Below are 15073 nucleotides of genomic sequence, written 5' to 3'. Positions count from 1 at the left end.
CACTGAACACAAATTGATTGGTTGGTGCTTCCATTGCTGCATGAAAAGTTGAGCCCTGTTAATCATCTTTTCCAAACATCTCCGTTTTAGCCTGTACATACTTTTTTCAAACTAAAACAGAACCAGCAGTTTCCCAACTTCTTTGTTTGAGGCTGGAAAGTGCGGATGTAGCGTTAGTAAGGAGTTGTGTGACGACAAGTCACAAGAGCAGCTTCAGTGTTTGCTGGGTTTAAGATCTGGTCACGGCCCCGTCATGTGATTCACATCATTTTAATATTTGTCTGCATTTGTAATGCCTCATTAATTCAGATTTTTCTTTTAACTCGTGTCCTCCCTCTGTCACATATCCCCAGACAGAAGAGCAGATGGGAACAAACATTCGGTCCATCTGAAATAGAGACATCATCCCCAGCTTTTACCTGGAGTGTTGAGCAGTCTGGACTTCTGACAGCTGTAGACGATCTGCTGCTCACAGTATTCTGCGCTGTTGGTGATGGCGGTCACCTGTAAACACATGGACACTTATTCTTTTATCTCGTTCGACCAGACCGGTCAATTTCATGAAAAGCACAAATTATCGAGCCTACAAATTAAACAAAAGTGCACAGTAATGTTGTTTTGATTTCGAGAAGCTGAAAATGGAACGAGCGATCCATACGAGTTAGGAGGGAATGTGATTACAGGACGGATCCGCCACACAAGCCCTGTCATCTCGTGTGACTCAGTCGTCGTGTACACTCTGCAGGTGGGAACCGCTGTCACTCCTCCTGAATGCTGTAAAGCTCGCACGCAGTTTGCTTTTGACGGAGAGCGACAGCTGCAATCTATAACCACTCACCACAAAGATTAGTGATTTGACTCCTGAGCAGACTCCGGTAGTTTGAGTCGTACGTTGCAGAGCCGGAGCGGCACGTGGAGGCCTGAGGTGATACACTTGTTATTATGTTGGATTATTATTAAGCGTTAGAAAGAATTAAGACTGGATGAGTAGAGGGGCTGCAGCCCGACACTTTTTCTCCTCACAGTCACAAGCTGGAGAGAATACGACGCTGCTGTTGGTGTAGATTTGTCAAAGCTGTGACAGCAGACATATTGGTTTGTAGCCGGAATGTTACAGTGGTTACAGCCTTCATAAAAGGTTATGTTTTCATCTGACGGCCAGCAGGACTACTCAAAAACTACGGATACGATTTTCATGAAAATTTGTGGAGGGGCGGATATAACCCAATGAAGACCTCTACACATTTAGAGCTGGATTCGGATAAAAGGGTGCATCCAGGATCTTGTTTTTTTGTTATGTCGAGATGGACTTGGCGAAGTTATGAGCTCTCTGAACACCAGCCATCACACTACCCAGGGACAAATGACTCACTTCCCTCTCATTGATAATAGGTGCACGAAGGAGGGATTCTCATATCAACAATAACAAGCAATAATTTCAGAATATGATGTCTGATTTTTGATTATAAGTTATTATGGGGTAGAAAACTCTAATCAAACTTACCAAGGTTCACTAGATTCTCAAGAGAACCATGTCAGCAAAGTTAAATCTACAAACGTCTCAAAGTCTGGCTCTGCTCACACGGACTAGTTGATACTGTTAGATTTCCCCAAAAATGTCAAATAATTGCCTGTAAACTTTTAATCAGCCGACACTGACCGGCTTTGTTTGGCTCCACAGTGTTCAGCCATGAGAGAAGTGACATATATTCACAGTTTATTGACAACATTGATTTTTTTTGTCTGTGCAGTTTTTAGGGAGCAAAAACTGCGTAGGTGTGACTGTATAACTTAAAGCTAGACGTTCTTCACAAACCTGTGCTGATGCTTGTTCAGGGTGAAATAATATATATCTACATTATGGAATAGTCTATTAAAAAAAAAAAGTATTTTTCATATGAGAATAACATCACTTTTCTATAAAGTAAGTGTGGGGAGGCGTCAGTTTTCTTACCTGTTCCATGGAGGCGCTGTAGTTGACCTGCAGGACGGTGCGTCTCTCTCTACTTGAGCCGGTCACTGTAGTTTTGGGTGGCAGGTTGTTCACCACTGTCGTCCATACTTTGTCCTCTTTACACAAAAACACACATATGCAAGTTTTACAAGGTGGTAAAAACAATAATTCTTCAAATGCAAGAAACAAACCTGTTGCACATCATTTGTTTGATTAATTAAACACATTTGCATTAGCAGTAGAAACAGCTCAAACGTTTACTGAAATTTTCCTATTAACGTATTCATGTTTTCTGAAATTGAAGTCTAGAACAAATGAATACGATTCTTGAGAATCATGGAATCCTAAATTTTAAGTTTTATCAACATTTTGAAAATCCAAATTTACTTACATGCCATGCAGTTGCCATGGCACTGAAGTTTCTTGTGTGTTCTCCAGGGTTCAACAGCCTCTTGTGCACTGTTATGGCATAAGCCAGTCACTCAGACATCTCACTGTTCATTCCCACTTTCAGTCGGGGAATGTGAGGTGTGTGTGTGTTTGAGTGAGTGTGCAATTCAGTGTGACCAAGGGGCTAGCCGGCGGACGGCAGTGACATTTCATTACAAGTCTCGCCTTTGCTGTGTCTGCGTGCTTTTCTGTTGCAGACTATCTACTTATTCAACCGTGTGTGTGTGTGTGTGTGTGTGTGTGTGTGTGTGTGTGTGTGTGTGTGTGTGTGTGAGAGTCTGTGTGACAGAAGTGTCACTCAGACCATTGGAGCACTCTCAGGTTTACATAACAAGTCTGTTTCATGTGTTTGTGTGTGTGTGTGTGTGTGTGTATCTTCTTCTTCACAGTGAAATGTCAGCTGGGACAGCGTTGCCATGGAAACCCCAGGTATTGCAGGTTAAGAATGCTGCTTTCTCAGGTTAAGAATGTGCAGCGCTACAGAGTTCCCCCCCTCACAGGTCACTGGGTCTGGATGGAGTCGGGTAGTGTGAACACACTGCAAGCGCGCGCACACACACACTGAGAAAAAATAATTACAGGCACTCCTACACACAAACCTGTCATGTTGCAGGTGACTTTAAAGGGGCCAAGGGGTCCGCTGCCGTCAGGGTCAATCCAGTAGGTGTCAGCGGACCTGCCCAAGTGCTTATAGGCCTCACACGATGGCTCATAGATAGCTGGGGGAGGTTAAGAGGAAAAGAGAGGAAAAAATAGGTTTTAGAAAAACTCAAACGCAGTAGGTGCTGGATGGATAACGGGGAAAAACGACTTTAAGTATAGCTACTGAAGTTATAATGCTAAATAACACATAACAGTGACAAAGAGCTCATTGCTGTGGACAACAGTATCATGTTGAGATATATACATTGATAATGTAAAATATCCATATGTTGTGATAATGATTTCAAAGCTCTGTGGTTGGATGGACACTGTTGTTTGTTGTGGTCTGAGGGTGGCGGCGCTTAGGTCATGATATTAACCAACAGTTGAGGAGGAAGAGTTGATCCTGTAGTAACCATGAAAGAGATTTGCAGGACACCCTTCACATTTCTGATCTGAGAGTGGGGCTTGATATGGGATTGGGATATCTAGTGTCAGGTTAGAAAATACAGCATAAGTCTTGGGATAGACTTACATCATATGCTACCCACAGTGACAATGTTAGGACAATAAAGATGAATCACTGCCCCGAGAAAGCTGGCATCTGTTTCTCTACATTTCCATGTCCGTATTTCATATCTACATTGTGTAAAGGACCATTGATTAATTATATTGTAGAATTTAATGATGGATCTTAAATAGCACACGAATGTCTGCAGATGCTCTTTTGTTCCGTCCTCCAGAAGGGAGCTTCACGTGGTTGCCAGTCTCTATTCAGCACCTGTCAAGAAGTAGTGTCTTGGCCCACACACTCCAGCAATCTACCTGACAACATATTGATGTTGTGTTTGTGTTGATCTACACAGAAACAGACAGAGTGGGGAGAGGGAGAATTACCCTTCAGATGGACGGACGCAAGAGTGAAAGTTTCTTGATTGAGGCAAAGCTGTTTTAAAGAGTTGACACTGAGTTTCAAATTGAAAAAAATCTCAGTTTTCTTCTTATTGGCTTTTTATTACTTTTACAGTTTTTTTCACACAATATTTCTGTCGGCTGTGACCCTCATCTAAGGTCATGAGTTAGACAGTGTCCAAAAAAAACAAGTGAGGAGTTCGGACAGCCGGAGGGAGCTCGGAGTAAAGAGCCGCTGCTGCTTCGCATCAACTGAAGCCTGTTAAGGTGGCCTGGGCATCGTATTGGGGTGAATAAGCTTTTTATTACATTTTCATACATCTGTTCTGTCTTTTAGCTGGGACCCTCTCCTATGGAAATCAGCTGTGGGTAGTGGCTGACAGAATGAGATCATGGATACAAGCAAGCAAACAGAAGGGTTTGGACCTGAAGTTCAAAGTAAAGCTGTTGCTCGTTGGCGTTGAAAGAAGCCGGTTAAGGTGGTTTGAGCATATTATTAGAATGTATAAGCCTGTGGTCATGATTTCTGGATTGTATCAAAAAGAATGAGATTGCAGACACAAGAAGTGAGGAGTTCGGAGATTTGGACCGTTGAAAGGAGCTAGTTGACTTGGTTCAGGCATCTTATTAGGATGAATCCTGAGCGCTCTCCATTGGAGGTTTTCCAGATATGTCTAACGGGGAAGAGATCCCCTGGTAAACCCAAAACTCGTTGGAGGGATTTTATATCACATCTGGTCTGGGAGTACCCCAGTATGCCCCATTAAGAGCTACACAGAGATGCTAAGAAAAGGGAGGTCTGGATCACCCTGCTTAGCCTGATGCCACCATGACCCAACCTTGGTTAAGTGGAAAAAGATGATAGACGTGTATGATTTTGCCAAATAAATTAACATTTATATTATAACGACCCACCATACTAATAGTATCAACATGTGAAGCGAACTCCAGCTATTTTCTACAAAATGTCCATAAAGTTTGGTGACTTATAAGAGACATATTTTAAACAGGTTAAATATCTTCTTCACACTTCATGTTAAAGTTGTTGTTTTAGGTTGAACAAAAAAAAACACTAAATGTCCTCTCTCTCACCCTCTTTTATTTTTTACATTTGGAGGAAGGGACCATTTTTAAGCCTTTAAAAAAAAATCATTTTTGGCTTTGTTTCTCTCTCTCTCTCTCTGTTCTCTTTGTGTTAATGCTGGTGGGTTTCTTCTCCTCAAAGTACACATCGCCGTCAGACAAGTCTGGCCTCTGAACACTTCAAAAGTTCATCCGTCGCTCTGCTGAGAATTGCGGCTAAAATGACGTGAAGGCAGACAAAGAAGAAAAACACGAGGAACAGAACACAGTGGTAATAATGTGAGGTTAAGGGAGGGACACACAACTGCACACGCACGCACGCACGCACGCACGCACACGCACACACACACACTCTCTCTCTCTCCTGTACTTACAAGTGTGACACGTGGCTCCGTTGTATCCCGTTCCATCACAGGTACAACTGAAAGTGTCCCACGTCTGTTTACACCGGCCGCCGTGTTCACAGTGATTAGGCATACACCTGGACAGATGGAGAGAGAGAGAGAGATTCAAAGTATTTACTAAACATGTGCCGGCCTTAGAAGGATGGAAAAAGTACACAAATTCTGTTCCACCACAAAGCCTGATTCAATATTGGTTATACTATCTCATAAACCGCCAGCTTAAATTCAATCTAGCTGCACCTAATTGGACACACTCATAGATATGAGTTCCCTAAATGTGACTGATTTTCTTTCCCATCAAGCTCCATGAATTATTCCTTAGGTAAGTGATCAAAAATTCCTGAATCCACCAACTGATCCGGATCTGCATTAGCATTTGAAGGGTTCCTTCATGACACATTTCACAGCCTTCCAGCAGTTTTGTGGAATCAGTTGTTTTTGTGTAATCTTGGAAATGTTTACAAAACGAACCAACCCACAATGAAATGGACGGACTGTGGACTCTTGGAACACCACTTGATGATTAAACAACGATGACTCCTGTGTGAAGGGTATAGTGTTTTCATAGTATAATGACTTTCTCACTCTGTGGTGCAGATTAAATCAGGAAATCGGTCGGGTCCAAAGAATCAGACTAAAGGGGATCACCTGCACATTAGCATGTAAACACATCTTAATTTCCAGAGCATGGCTTAACCGACAGCAGGATTTAAACGTTGCAATATTTATACTATCCAACAGGGAGGGCAAACATTTCAATTTATTAAAAAATAGCAGTTAGAAAGCCCCCCCACCAGCTCCACTTAGCTACAGTAACATGGAGCAGTCACGCAGCTGGGAACTTACTTAAAAATATATATTCTCTCTCTGTTTTGGCCTTTTGTTCACTCTAACATTTTTCACACTGTGCTGCTTTTGAATTTTTTTCTTTTTTGTGTCTGGCTATTACAGTACAGTGTGGACAAGTAAAAACTGAGATGTGGTTGCTTGAATGTCACAGAATCCAGCTGTTTTCAATGACCGTGAAAGGATTTGACTGTCAAGAATTGCTGGTCATGTTAACCAACAGGAAGCAGTTAGGAGCTGCAATAAATCAGTGTTTTATTTATCGAATAATGCCTCAAACCTGTCTTTTTGTCTGTTTGTGGAAGACATATCTCTTTAACTGTTCATCTTCTCAGCTGCACACTTGATATGTGTATTGGTGATGGTCCAAGGAAGTGTAGTGTCGAAATTGGTGCAATTTGGAAAAGTGATATGTTCAATATTCATAAAATCTGAATAAACAGGCAAACAGCATCTTGTCTGCACACTGAGCTGAGCATGTCTTCTTCCACGTCCTCGAGTAAACTACAGCAGTGGTCTCTAACTGTCCCTGATCATTTTTATTTCACCATACCGGACTGACACCGACATTCACGGGTGTTGCAGGTGATGATCTCTGTCCTGGCAGCAACATTCATAGAATCACTTCCTCTTTAGAAATTAGCCTACAAAGTAAAAGCACAATGTTTTTATAATTGCTGCAATACTTAATATTGAGCTGCATTACAGGGCTTTTATTTTGAAGAGTTGTGGACTTGGGTCTGGAAATTGTGTCGATTGTTAACAGACCTCTGAAATAGAGGTTTGAGGGCACTGCACTAGTTCTATCAAACTGGGCAACAGCAGAGATGAGAATGGAAAAAGTTCCACATGTGGATAAACTTAAGTGATAATTGTGGTTCATGCAGTTTGTGGCTCTGCTTCACAATGTTGTGTTTTCTTAGCCAAACTAGGAGAAACTTTATCATCACAATTCAGTCTCCACATTTCAGAAAGCACTTCAGATGAAAGAGTGTAGGGGCAAGTAAACAGTCTTATCTGCCTCAGTGTGAATACAGCATGAAGCACATCGTAGTTAAGACATCACCGCCTTTCTTAATGAAATTTGAATACCTATTGACATCCTGAGCAAATCAAAGTTCTGCGGTTTGATCTGCCTGCAGGCTTTAAGCAGGGACGGATCCCGAGGCATTGTAGTGTTGGAGCGAATGCACACACACACACACACACACACACACACACACACACACACACACACACACACACACACACACACACACACACACACACACACACACACACACACACACACACACACACACACAAAGTGATGATAAGAGTAAAACCAGCTGGAAGGAAAACAAACACTGACTCGTGAGCTACAGGGGTCATTTAAAATGCTGAGTTTCTTCTTAAGTCATGCGGTGAGAGAGACGTTTCATCTCTGGAGGGGGACATGATGATCAGTGTGTCACAGCCACCGCGACTGTGAAGCTGACAACTATACGGGCTTCTCCATGTGATATATGACGAGTTCACTGACACTAAATCATCTTTAACTGGGAACATTGTTTGTTGGTATGCACTTTCCTACTTTCAGCGTTAGACGGTGCACGCTGTGGGAGAACAAACACGAAATACGGAGGCTCATGTTTTATGTACTGTGTTATATGTGTGCAGGAGCTATGTGTGCATGCAAGTGAGCAGTAATGCATGTGTAGAATGAGGGAGACATTTGGAAATGGATCATCCACCTCCCCACTGAGGACACTGCATTCTTTGAGACTCTGTTGACTGATGCAGAAACAGACACATTAGAAAATATCAATGTTTTTCATATGGCTTTTTAGAACCAATAACATAATTTGTTTTCAGACTTGAACTGCGGAAATGATCCCAGCAACTGGGTCCTTTCTCTGGATTTCCTTTTTCACATTTGAACAACACAGCAGGACATGAAAGTCAACGGAGAGTTATGGGTGAGGGGACGCGTCTGGGTAGAACATGCAGGAGGCCGCTGCACATTGACCCCTCCCGAATCTTGTCTTCTCTCCAAGTTGACATCTTTGTCTGCGTCTTATTTGGGACCTCTACATACTGATATATTTGTATTATTTTAGTTTTTTTCACTTTTGTGTCCGCCACATGTTAGAAACATCATCAACATGTCCACTTGCTCGCGATGAATCCTTTGAACATTATCCTGCTGTATTCTCACATGGGCTCACTCTGACATTATCCAGGGTTTTTGCTGAGTGGCTGGCAGGAACTACTCTGCAGATTGTCTGGAGTAACTGACTCGGACATTTGTGTTTTCACATACAGCCCCTCCGGATAATTTTAGGAGGAGTTCAGTGCATGCCCGAGAGCAGCTTTGCATTCATTGGCTCTGACTTGAAACTGTAAGTACCTAAAAGCGGTAGAGAACAAAACATCCACTGTTTTATATGATAAGAATAAATCAATAAACAGACATTAAAAAGCAAACAAACCCAGTCGTTTAACTCTGTCATTTGTTTTCCACTAAAAATCTAATTATCTGGATTTTCTCAACATACCATTGCATGTACTGCAAATTAAAAACAAATCTGTAGCTTCAGCAGGCGATCAAGGGGCATGACAAAATTGTGTTTTGCTTTCATAATGAGTTGCAATTGACGAGCACGGAAAAATCACAAAAGGGTCATTATGCCCAGAAATCTGTGAGCAGTAAAGTTCATTGACAAAAACCTGTATGTTCTAGGCTGTGTGTGGGGAAAACAACAAAACCGAATGGAGGCGAATGGAGCACCTCTGGAGTGCGTGTCTGCTTTCATGTGCCGCCGCATGTGCCGTCGTGGCGCCCTTAGAATAACGGTGACATTGTGGGGTAAATGAATTTGCATGCGCACAGCCTTGCCTCCTGTTTGTGTGAGGATGATATTGTGTGTGTGCGGACGCGCGTGTGTGTGTTTTGCTTCCACCACCATCGCAGCCCAAAGAGAATCCCACAGTAGAACGGCATTGATCAAAAAGAGGTCAGACAGGGCTATTGAGCTGCCTTCAAAGACATTCTGATTAGTTCGATGGTAACACTGCGCCCATTCATCTTCCATGGCAGAACAGGGCCCACCTAAAGTACTGCAGGGCTCTCACACACACACACACACAACATCTGAAATAATGGCGCTGGGATAATATCAGAGGTGAGAGCAAACAGTTGTGGACGTCTCGGGACCTTCACGACGGTTCGTTCGGAAAATCGGACCAAAGAAACACCGCTGTTAGCAACTGTCAGCAGTGGAAATGCACCACACTCAGCCATAATAACAGTTCTAAACTACAGTCGCACTTAAAGGTGACACACTTCTCCACCGCAGTGTGGTTGCAGTGGCCCTGCGGGGTAATTGCAGTGAAAATGCAGCATCGTCTCAGGCTTCAGACGTCGGTCTCAGCGTCGGATCGACTTCATGGATCCCAACGTGCTGCTCTCTTTTCTGCCTCCAGGTGTCACAACGCTTCACCCTCATCACTATACTGTATGTTAATGCAGATAGTCCTATTTCAGCTTTGAAGTGTCTCACTTTATTTCATGCTGTGACTGCGTCGGACAAATAACTCTGATCTTTTACACACATGCTTTCGGGCATTTAGTCAAAAGATCCATTGATCACGGTAACAGCAGTACCTCTAGTCGTGGAAATATTAAACACAATATTCAATACAGTTAAGAAGACAAATCTAATCAATAATTTTTAAATGTGATGCATCACACAGCTGCTGTAATACAACTGCATTTATGTTGACTTTGTCAAACAATGCTGTAGTTGTGAAATATCCTATAGATAACACCGGAAACCAGTTTGCAGTGACTTCTGGTAACTATAGCAATTGTTTTGTTGCGTTTGTCCTCTCCGATGTCGAAAGAGAAAATCAGAGGTTTAATGGCACCACGGCAGCAGCAGCAGCGGGGGGAATGACATTTTGACATTTAAGCCATGATTAAATCACTAGACTATTACTTCCTCGTTCAGTAATCCAATAACTGGAAAAAAAATAATTGGGCAAAAAATAATACTCTTAAATTGCAAGAGCAAATGTGTTTTCAAGGAAATGTAATGGCTGGATGGATTATGTTCCCGACTGTCACACCAGACAAGGTTTGGATAGACTCCTACATGTTTTGGTTGAGGTATCAAGGTTATAGGGGAAAATTGTGTTTTTGTTAAATAAGAAATTCTGTTTTTGCCTATTCAGAATGTCTGTGCAGATGCAGGACATTGTTACAACACAGCTTGATAGGCTCAATTTACAGACTCACAACAGCAGTAATCATGTCCGCACAGTTGTGACATCATCAGTGACTTATAAATAATCATTAGCAATGACATAAGGAAGATGTGATATCATATTTAAAGTGTGGAAGTACAGCCAGGGGTCTTTCTGTGTGCGTGTTTTCTCAGGTACTGCTACTGAACTGCAGGTGGGAGTGGTTGTTTGTCTCCGTAAACCCATTTTCAGACATGAACTTTGCACATTTAGGTCCAGAGTTTCTCCGGAGATTTGCCTTTTACACACAAACTACACAGCGGTAGATTCTCGGCTCAGTTCGGTGCATGTCTGAAAGCAGCTTACGTCTTGACGTGGCGACATGTCCGAGATGTGCCCCACCTCTTGCTCAAAGTCAGCTGGGATTGGCTCCAGCTCCCCCCCGCTACTCTCAAAGGATAAAAGGTGAAGACGGATATTTAATGTCCAGTCATCGGTCGTTTAAATGTGTGTGGCTCTGCCCCGATCAATGCGCCTGACCTCACCTGCTGTCAATAGCATGTGTCACATGATTGATCTGGACGTGTGCGAGGTGCTTTCAGTGCCATGCTTTCATGAGCTGTACACTCATGTGTGAGTTATTGTGGATCAGGGGAGCGGCAACACCTCTTTCCTTGTCTCTGAGTATTGTGTATATATGAAACATCTAATAAAACACACACAAACACACACACACACACACACACACACGAGCGCAGTCAATCATAGTCTGGGGTGACCGTGCGCCATCATGCATCCATCTGAGAAAAGCAACAGCGCAGTATATTACCGACAACACAAAAGAGAAACACAGACACACACACACACACACAATCACATGGTGAATGCATTTTAAAAGTTTAAAGGTTTTTATTTACTTCTAAACTACAAAGTAGCAACATCTTCACTTCGCCTTTAGTGATATGAAACACCAAACTTGAACTTTTAATTGTTCTGGCTTTTCAGTAAAACTCAAAAGTTTGTCACGTAAAAAGATTTCTCAAACGTGCCTATCTATATTAGCGCGGCTTTGCCCAAGTACAAACTGCAGCATCGCAGGGAGCCAGGCCTCTTAAAGTGAGAGGAGAATTGATCGAAATCAAGCATTGGCAGCTGGTGTCTCCTTCTCCGGGCAGGGATATTGATGAAGGTAAGTGCTTTCGACAAATCTGATCTAAAAAACAAATCGCTCAGCGCAGGGTCAAATGCTGCTCCAATCAGCGCAAGGTCAACTCCTAATTGAAGCTTCCCATTCATGTTCTCCTTAACGATATTCGGCGAATCGCTTCTTCATGCCCAACGGATAACTACCACTACTTAACATGGAAGAGGAGGTAATCGCTGAAAATTAAACCAGCCCAAGAAATTTAACCATTTGGCACACACACATCAAATCCGGTGTGAGGAGGCTCTCAAATGCAGCTGAAGGCTTGGATGATTCTATATATGGCAAATCTGTCCCAATGTGTTTGTCTCGTCCATGACAAGGAAATAAATTGAAATGTCAACAAGTGGAAATGAATTCTTCCAGTGAGCCAACATTGAGACACGCTGTTTAGAATTCTCCAGCGCTGGCGTACTTGGCAAAGAAATAGACAAATGAGCGTCTCATTTCTGATGTTTGATTCAGATCACGGCGTTTTTGCAGAGATCCAAACCTACTCTTTACTTTCGGTTTAAAGCGAAATACCATTTGTGTTTACATACATCCCTTTTTTTACGCCGTGAATCCCCCCCGATTCATTTATATCAATTTATCAGTCTGATAAGCAAACAAAACCCAGCCGCACATGCACGTATTCAACAGCCCTGAGTTGTATATCTCTGGGTAAGAATTTAGAGTCTACATAACAGTCTTGTTTACTATGCGGCTCTTCCAATTTAGAGCCACTTGATTTATGAGACCCATTGTTTTCGTGCTCTGCATACGACTGGAATGAGTATTTTCATTTATGAATGATTGAGTGGGTGGATGTGTGTGTGTGTGTGTGTGTGCGCATGCAGGACTGATCACTCTTACCTGTCTATGATGGCACACATGTCCAGGCTGACATTCTCGAATGCGCCCACGGTGCCCTTTTCCACCGCGTGCAAGTCGGCGAGTTGGTCATCGACCAGGATCGCTTGCATGCAGCCCTGGAAGGAACGCCGGGAGGGCGGGAGCAGGGTCTGCAGAAAATACCCTGAAACCAAGTAAACAAACAAACCACAAATTAAAATTTTATCATACACTCCGGGGGGGGGCCATTAAGTCTGACATCCTTTCCCCAACAGCTTACAGATTTCCTGCAGCAATGAAACTAAATTAAGTCTTGTAAATGAAGTAAACAATTGCAAACCGTCTGTCTGCACAAAGGCAGTGATAGAAGACTCTGTGTTACTACACCCTGTGTTGCATTATTAGGACAATACTCCACTGCAAATAGTAGCAGAGCATAATGGTATCAGAAAGTGAAAAAGACAAATACAACATAAGGATGGGGTAGTTGGTGAGGGGTTCAAGCTACAGCAAGATAATGACCCAAACCCTGAGAGGAAAACACCGACACAGTCTCCAGACTTCAACCCTGTGAAGCTGGTTTGGGATGAAATGGAGAAAAAGGATGAACTTTTGCATTTATGGGACATAAACCTTCAGAACAACCTTCTACTGTAGAAAGAACCTCACAGGTGATTCAAGATTCAATGGTTTTAAAATCTCATACAATCGATTCGTCCTTTGCTTTAACTTCAGAAACAGAGACATTGAGTCGAAAAATTGGAGGTGTTCTAAAACCTCTGACCACAGAATTTATCTGAGGGTGGAGGTGAAGCTTAATAATCAAGATGGCGACTTAAATAAATCCTGTATTACGCCCAGACTAGGAGAAACCTGAGCATTACTAAAGTTGGCTCCCCTCTTTCCCCAATCCCAAGTATGACCAGTGTCACAACAGATTTCGCAGTCCAAAACAAAGGTGATTTATTTTATGAATCAGGTAGAAACAAAACGTCAGGAAGAGCACAGCCAAAATAAGCCCAAATCCCCCCCCCAATGTTAGCAAATGGGACAGGGACCAAAGAAAAGGTCAAAGTACACGTCAAATACATTTACAGGTTATTAGATGCTATAATAACGGGGAGAAACAACATGATGGACAGTTCAGACTGAGTGTTGACTGCGATTGATTGAACGCGAAACCCTGCAGCTCCGTGCTACTGTGCAGACTCTGGCTAACAATGTCAACAGAACCTTGTGATGGAAGCACCAATCTCCAGGAGAGTTTGGCCTCATTTCTGTACAATGCAGGGAGTTGAGACATGTCGTCCCTCTTTACACACAATCTGCTTCTGACCAGCGCAGTCGTGCAAATGTTCACTATCACAAAACCCAGAGTCTGAGATGAATTACCCGAACACAGAACAGAGTTTGATAAGGAAAAGGAGCAGGACGCACAGCAGCTTGTGTTTGAACCATCGAGTGAAAGAGTGTGGGAAGAAGACAATAACAAGGAAAGATGGCTTCTTTTGATCCATGACTTAAAACACACTGTGGAACAAACACCCTCCAAAGAGGAAGACATCAAACTTAACAACAACATTATCCTTGACGAGGATGAACAACATGAGATTGCCCGGTGCTGGGTTGTTGTCACTTTTTTACAGCCATGAACCTTCATCAGTCCTCTGGTTTTAGAGCTTATCCACAAGGCTCATTAGCCCTAATACCTCCGCTAAGGCCGCAATAGACGAGAGGACATGTAGGTTTTACTATATACTATACCTTTATGAGATACAAGAGTCAATGTCCCATCCACACGAAGCACTGGGCCTTGAGAGAAACGGGGACAAGGCTAGGGCAAAAGTGTGCGCATATGGCAACAGTGAGAGTGTGTAATAATTCTTTTGCACAAATGTCCGTGGATATAGAGGAGGCGTGTGTATTTATTCTATGTGCAAATCTGTATTTATACACCTGTGTATAAGTGTGATGTATATAGCACGTGCACATCTGCAGGTTTTATTTGCAGTGTGCGTGCACTGTGGGATGTGGGAGATGAGAGCCCGGGATTCAATCTTTTTCACAACACACAGGTCACTCATAAAACACTGCCGCTCAATGACATCTTCATCATCGTGATGTTATAAGCTGTCACACTCTCTATCGTGCCTATCAGCCTCGAGGCCAGAGCATCAGAGGCTTATTATAGAGGGCATATGCACTCTGTGTGTTTGTTTGTGCGTGCCTGTGTGTTTGTGTACACCAACATAATGGTTTATGTGGCTGGCTGACGCAGCAAGTAAAGCGGCGGGGAAAGTAAAATGTGTGCGCGGCCGCATGTGTGCTCGGTGCTGGAAACATCCCTTTCTTCACATCGTCTGATTTCCCTTTCCACTCCAAAAATTTTTTCTCCTGTCATCCCTGCCATCTGTCTCTTCTCCTGCCACACCTGTCCGCTGTCTTTCCAGAGGAGGGAGAGACCGACAGACAGGGAGAAAAGGAGGGAGAGGGAAAGACTGAGAGGGGAGGCAGCAG

At 43.0% G+C, this 15073-nt stretch overlaps 1 protein-coding gene across 2 annotated transcripts in view; it reads right to left on the bottom strand.

The window, feature by feature from the left end:
* Positions 1-15073, bottom strand: part of cntnap2a (contactin associated protein 2a) — a 320679-nt gene that overhangs the window by 101507 nt on the left and 204099 nt on the right. For both annotated transcript variants that reach the window (XM_035143135.2, XM_035143136.2), the window contains exons 11-15: positions 12578-12740; positions 5416-5522; positions 3004-3123; positions 1955-2070; positions 420-504 (exon numbers count right to left, since the gene is read on the bottom strand). In XM_035143135.2, the coding sequence (XP_034999026.1) occupies positions 420-504; positions 1955-2070; positions 3004-3123; positions 5416-5522; positions 12578-12740 (591 nt within the window). The remainder of the gene's footprint in view (positions 1-419; positions 505-1954; positions 2071-3003; positions 3124-5415; positions 5523-12577; positions 12741-15073) is intronic.

Source organism: Hippoglossus stenolepis, chromosome 19 (assembly GCF_022539355.2).
Source record: "Hippoglossus stenolepis isolate QCI-W04-F060 chromosome 19, HSTE1.2, whole genome shotgun sequence".
Taxonomy (NCBI): Eukaryota; Metazoa; Chordata; class Actinopteri; order Pleuronectiformes; family Pleuronectidae; genus Hippoglossus; species Hippoglossus stenolepis.
Note: the sequence above shows the minus strand (reverse complement) of the source record. Positions and strands in the feature narration are given on the sequence as shown.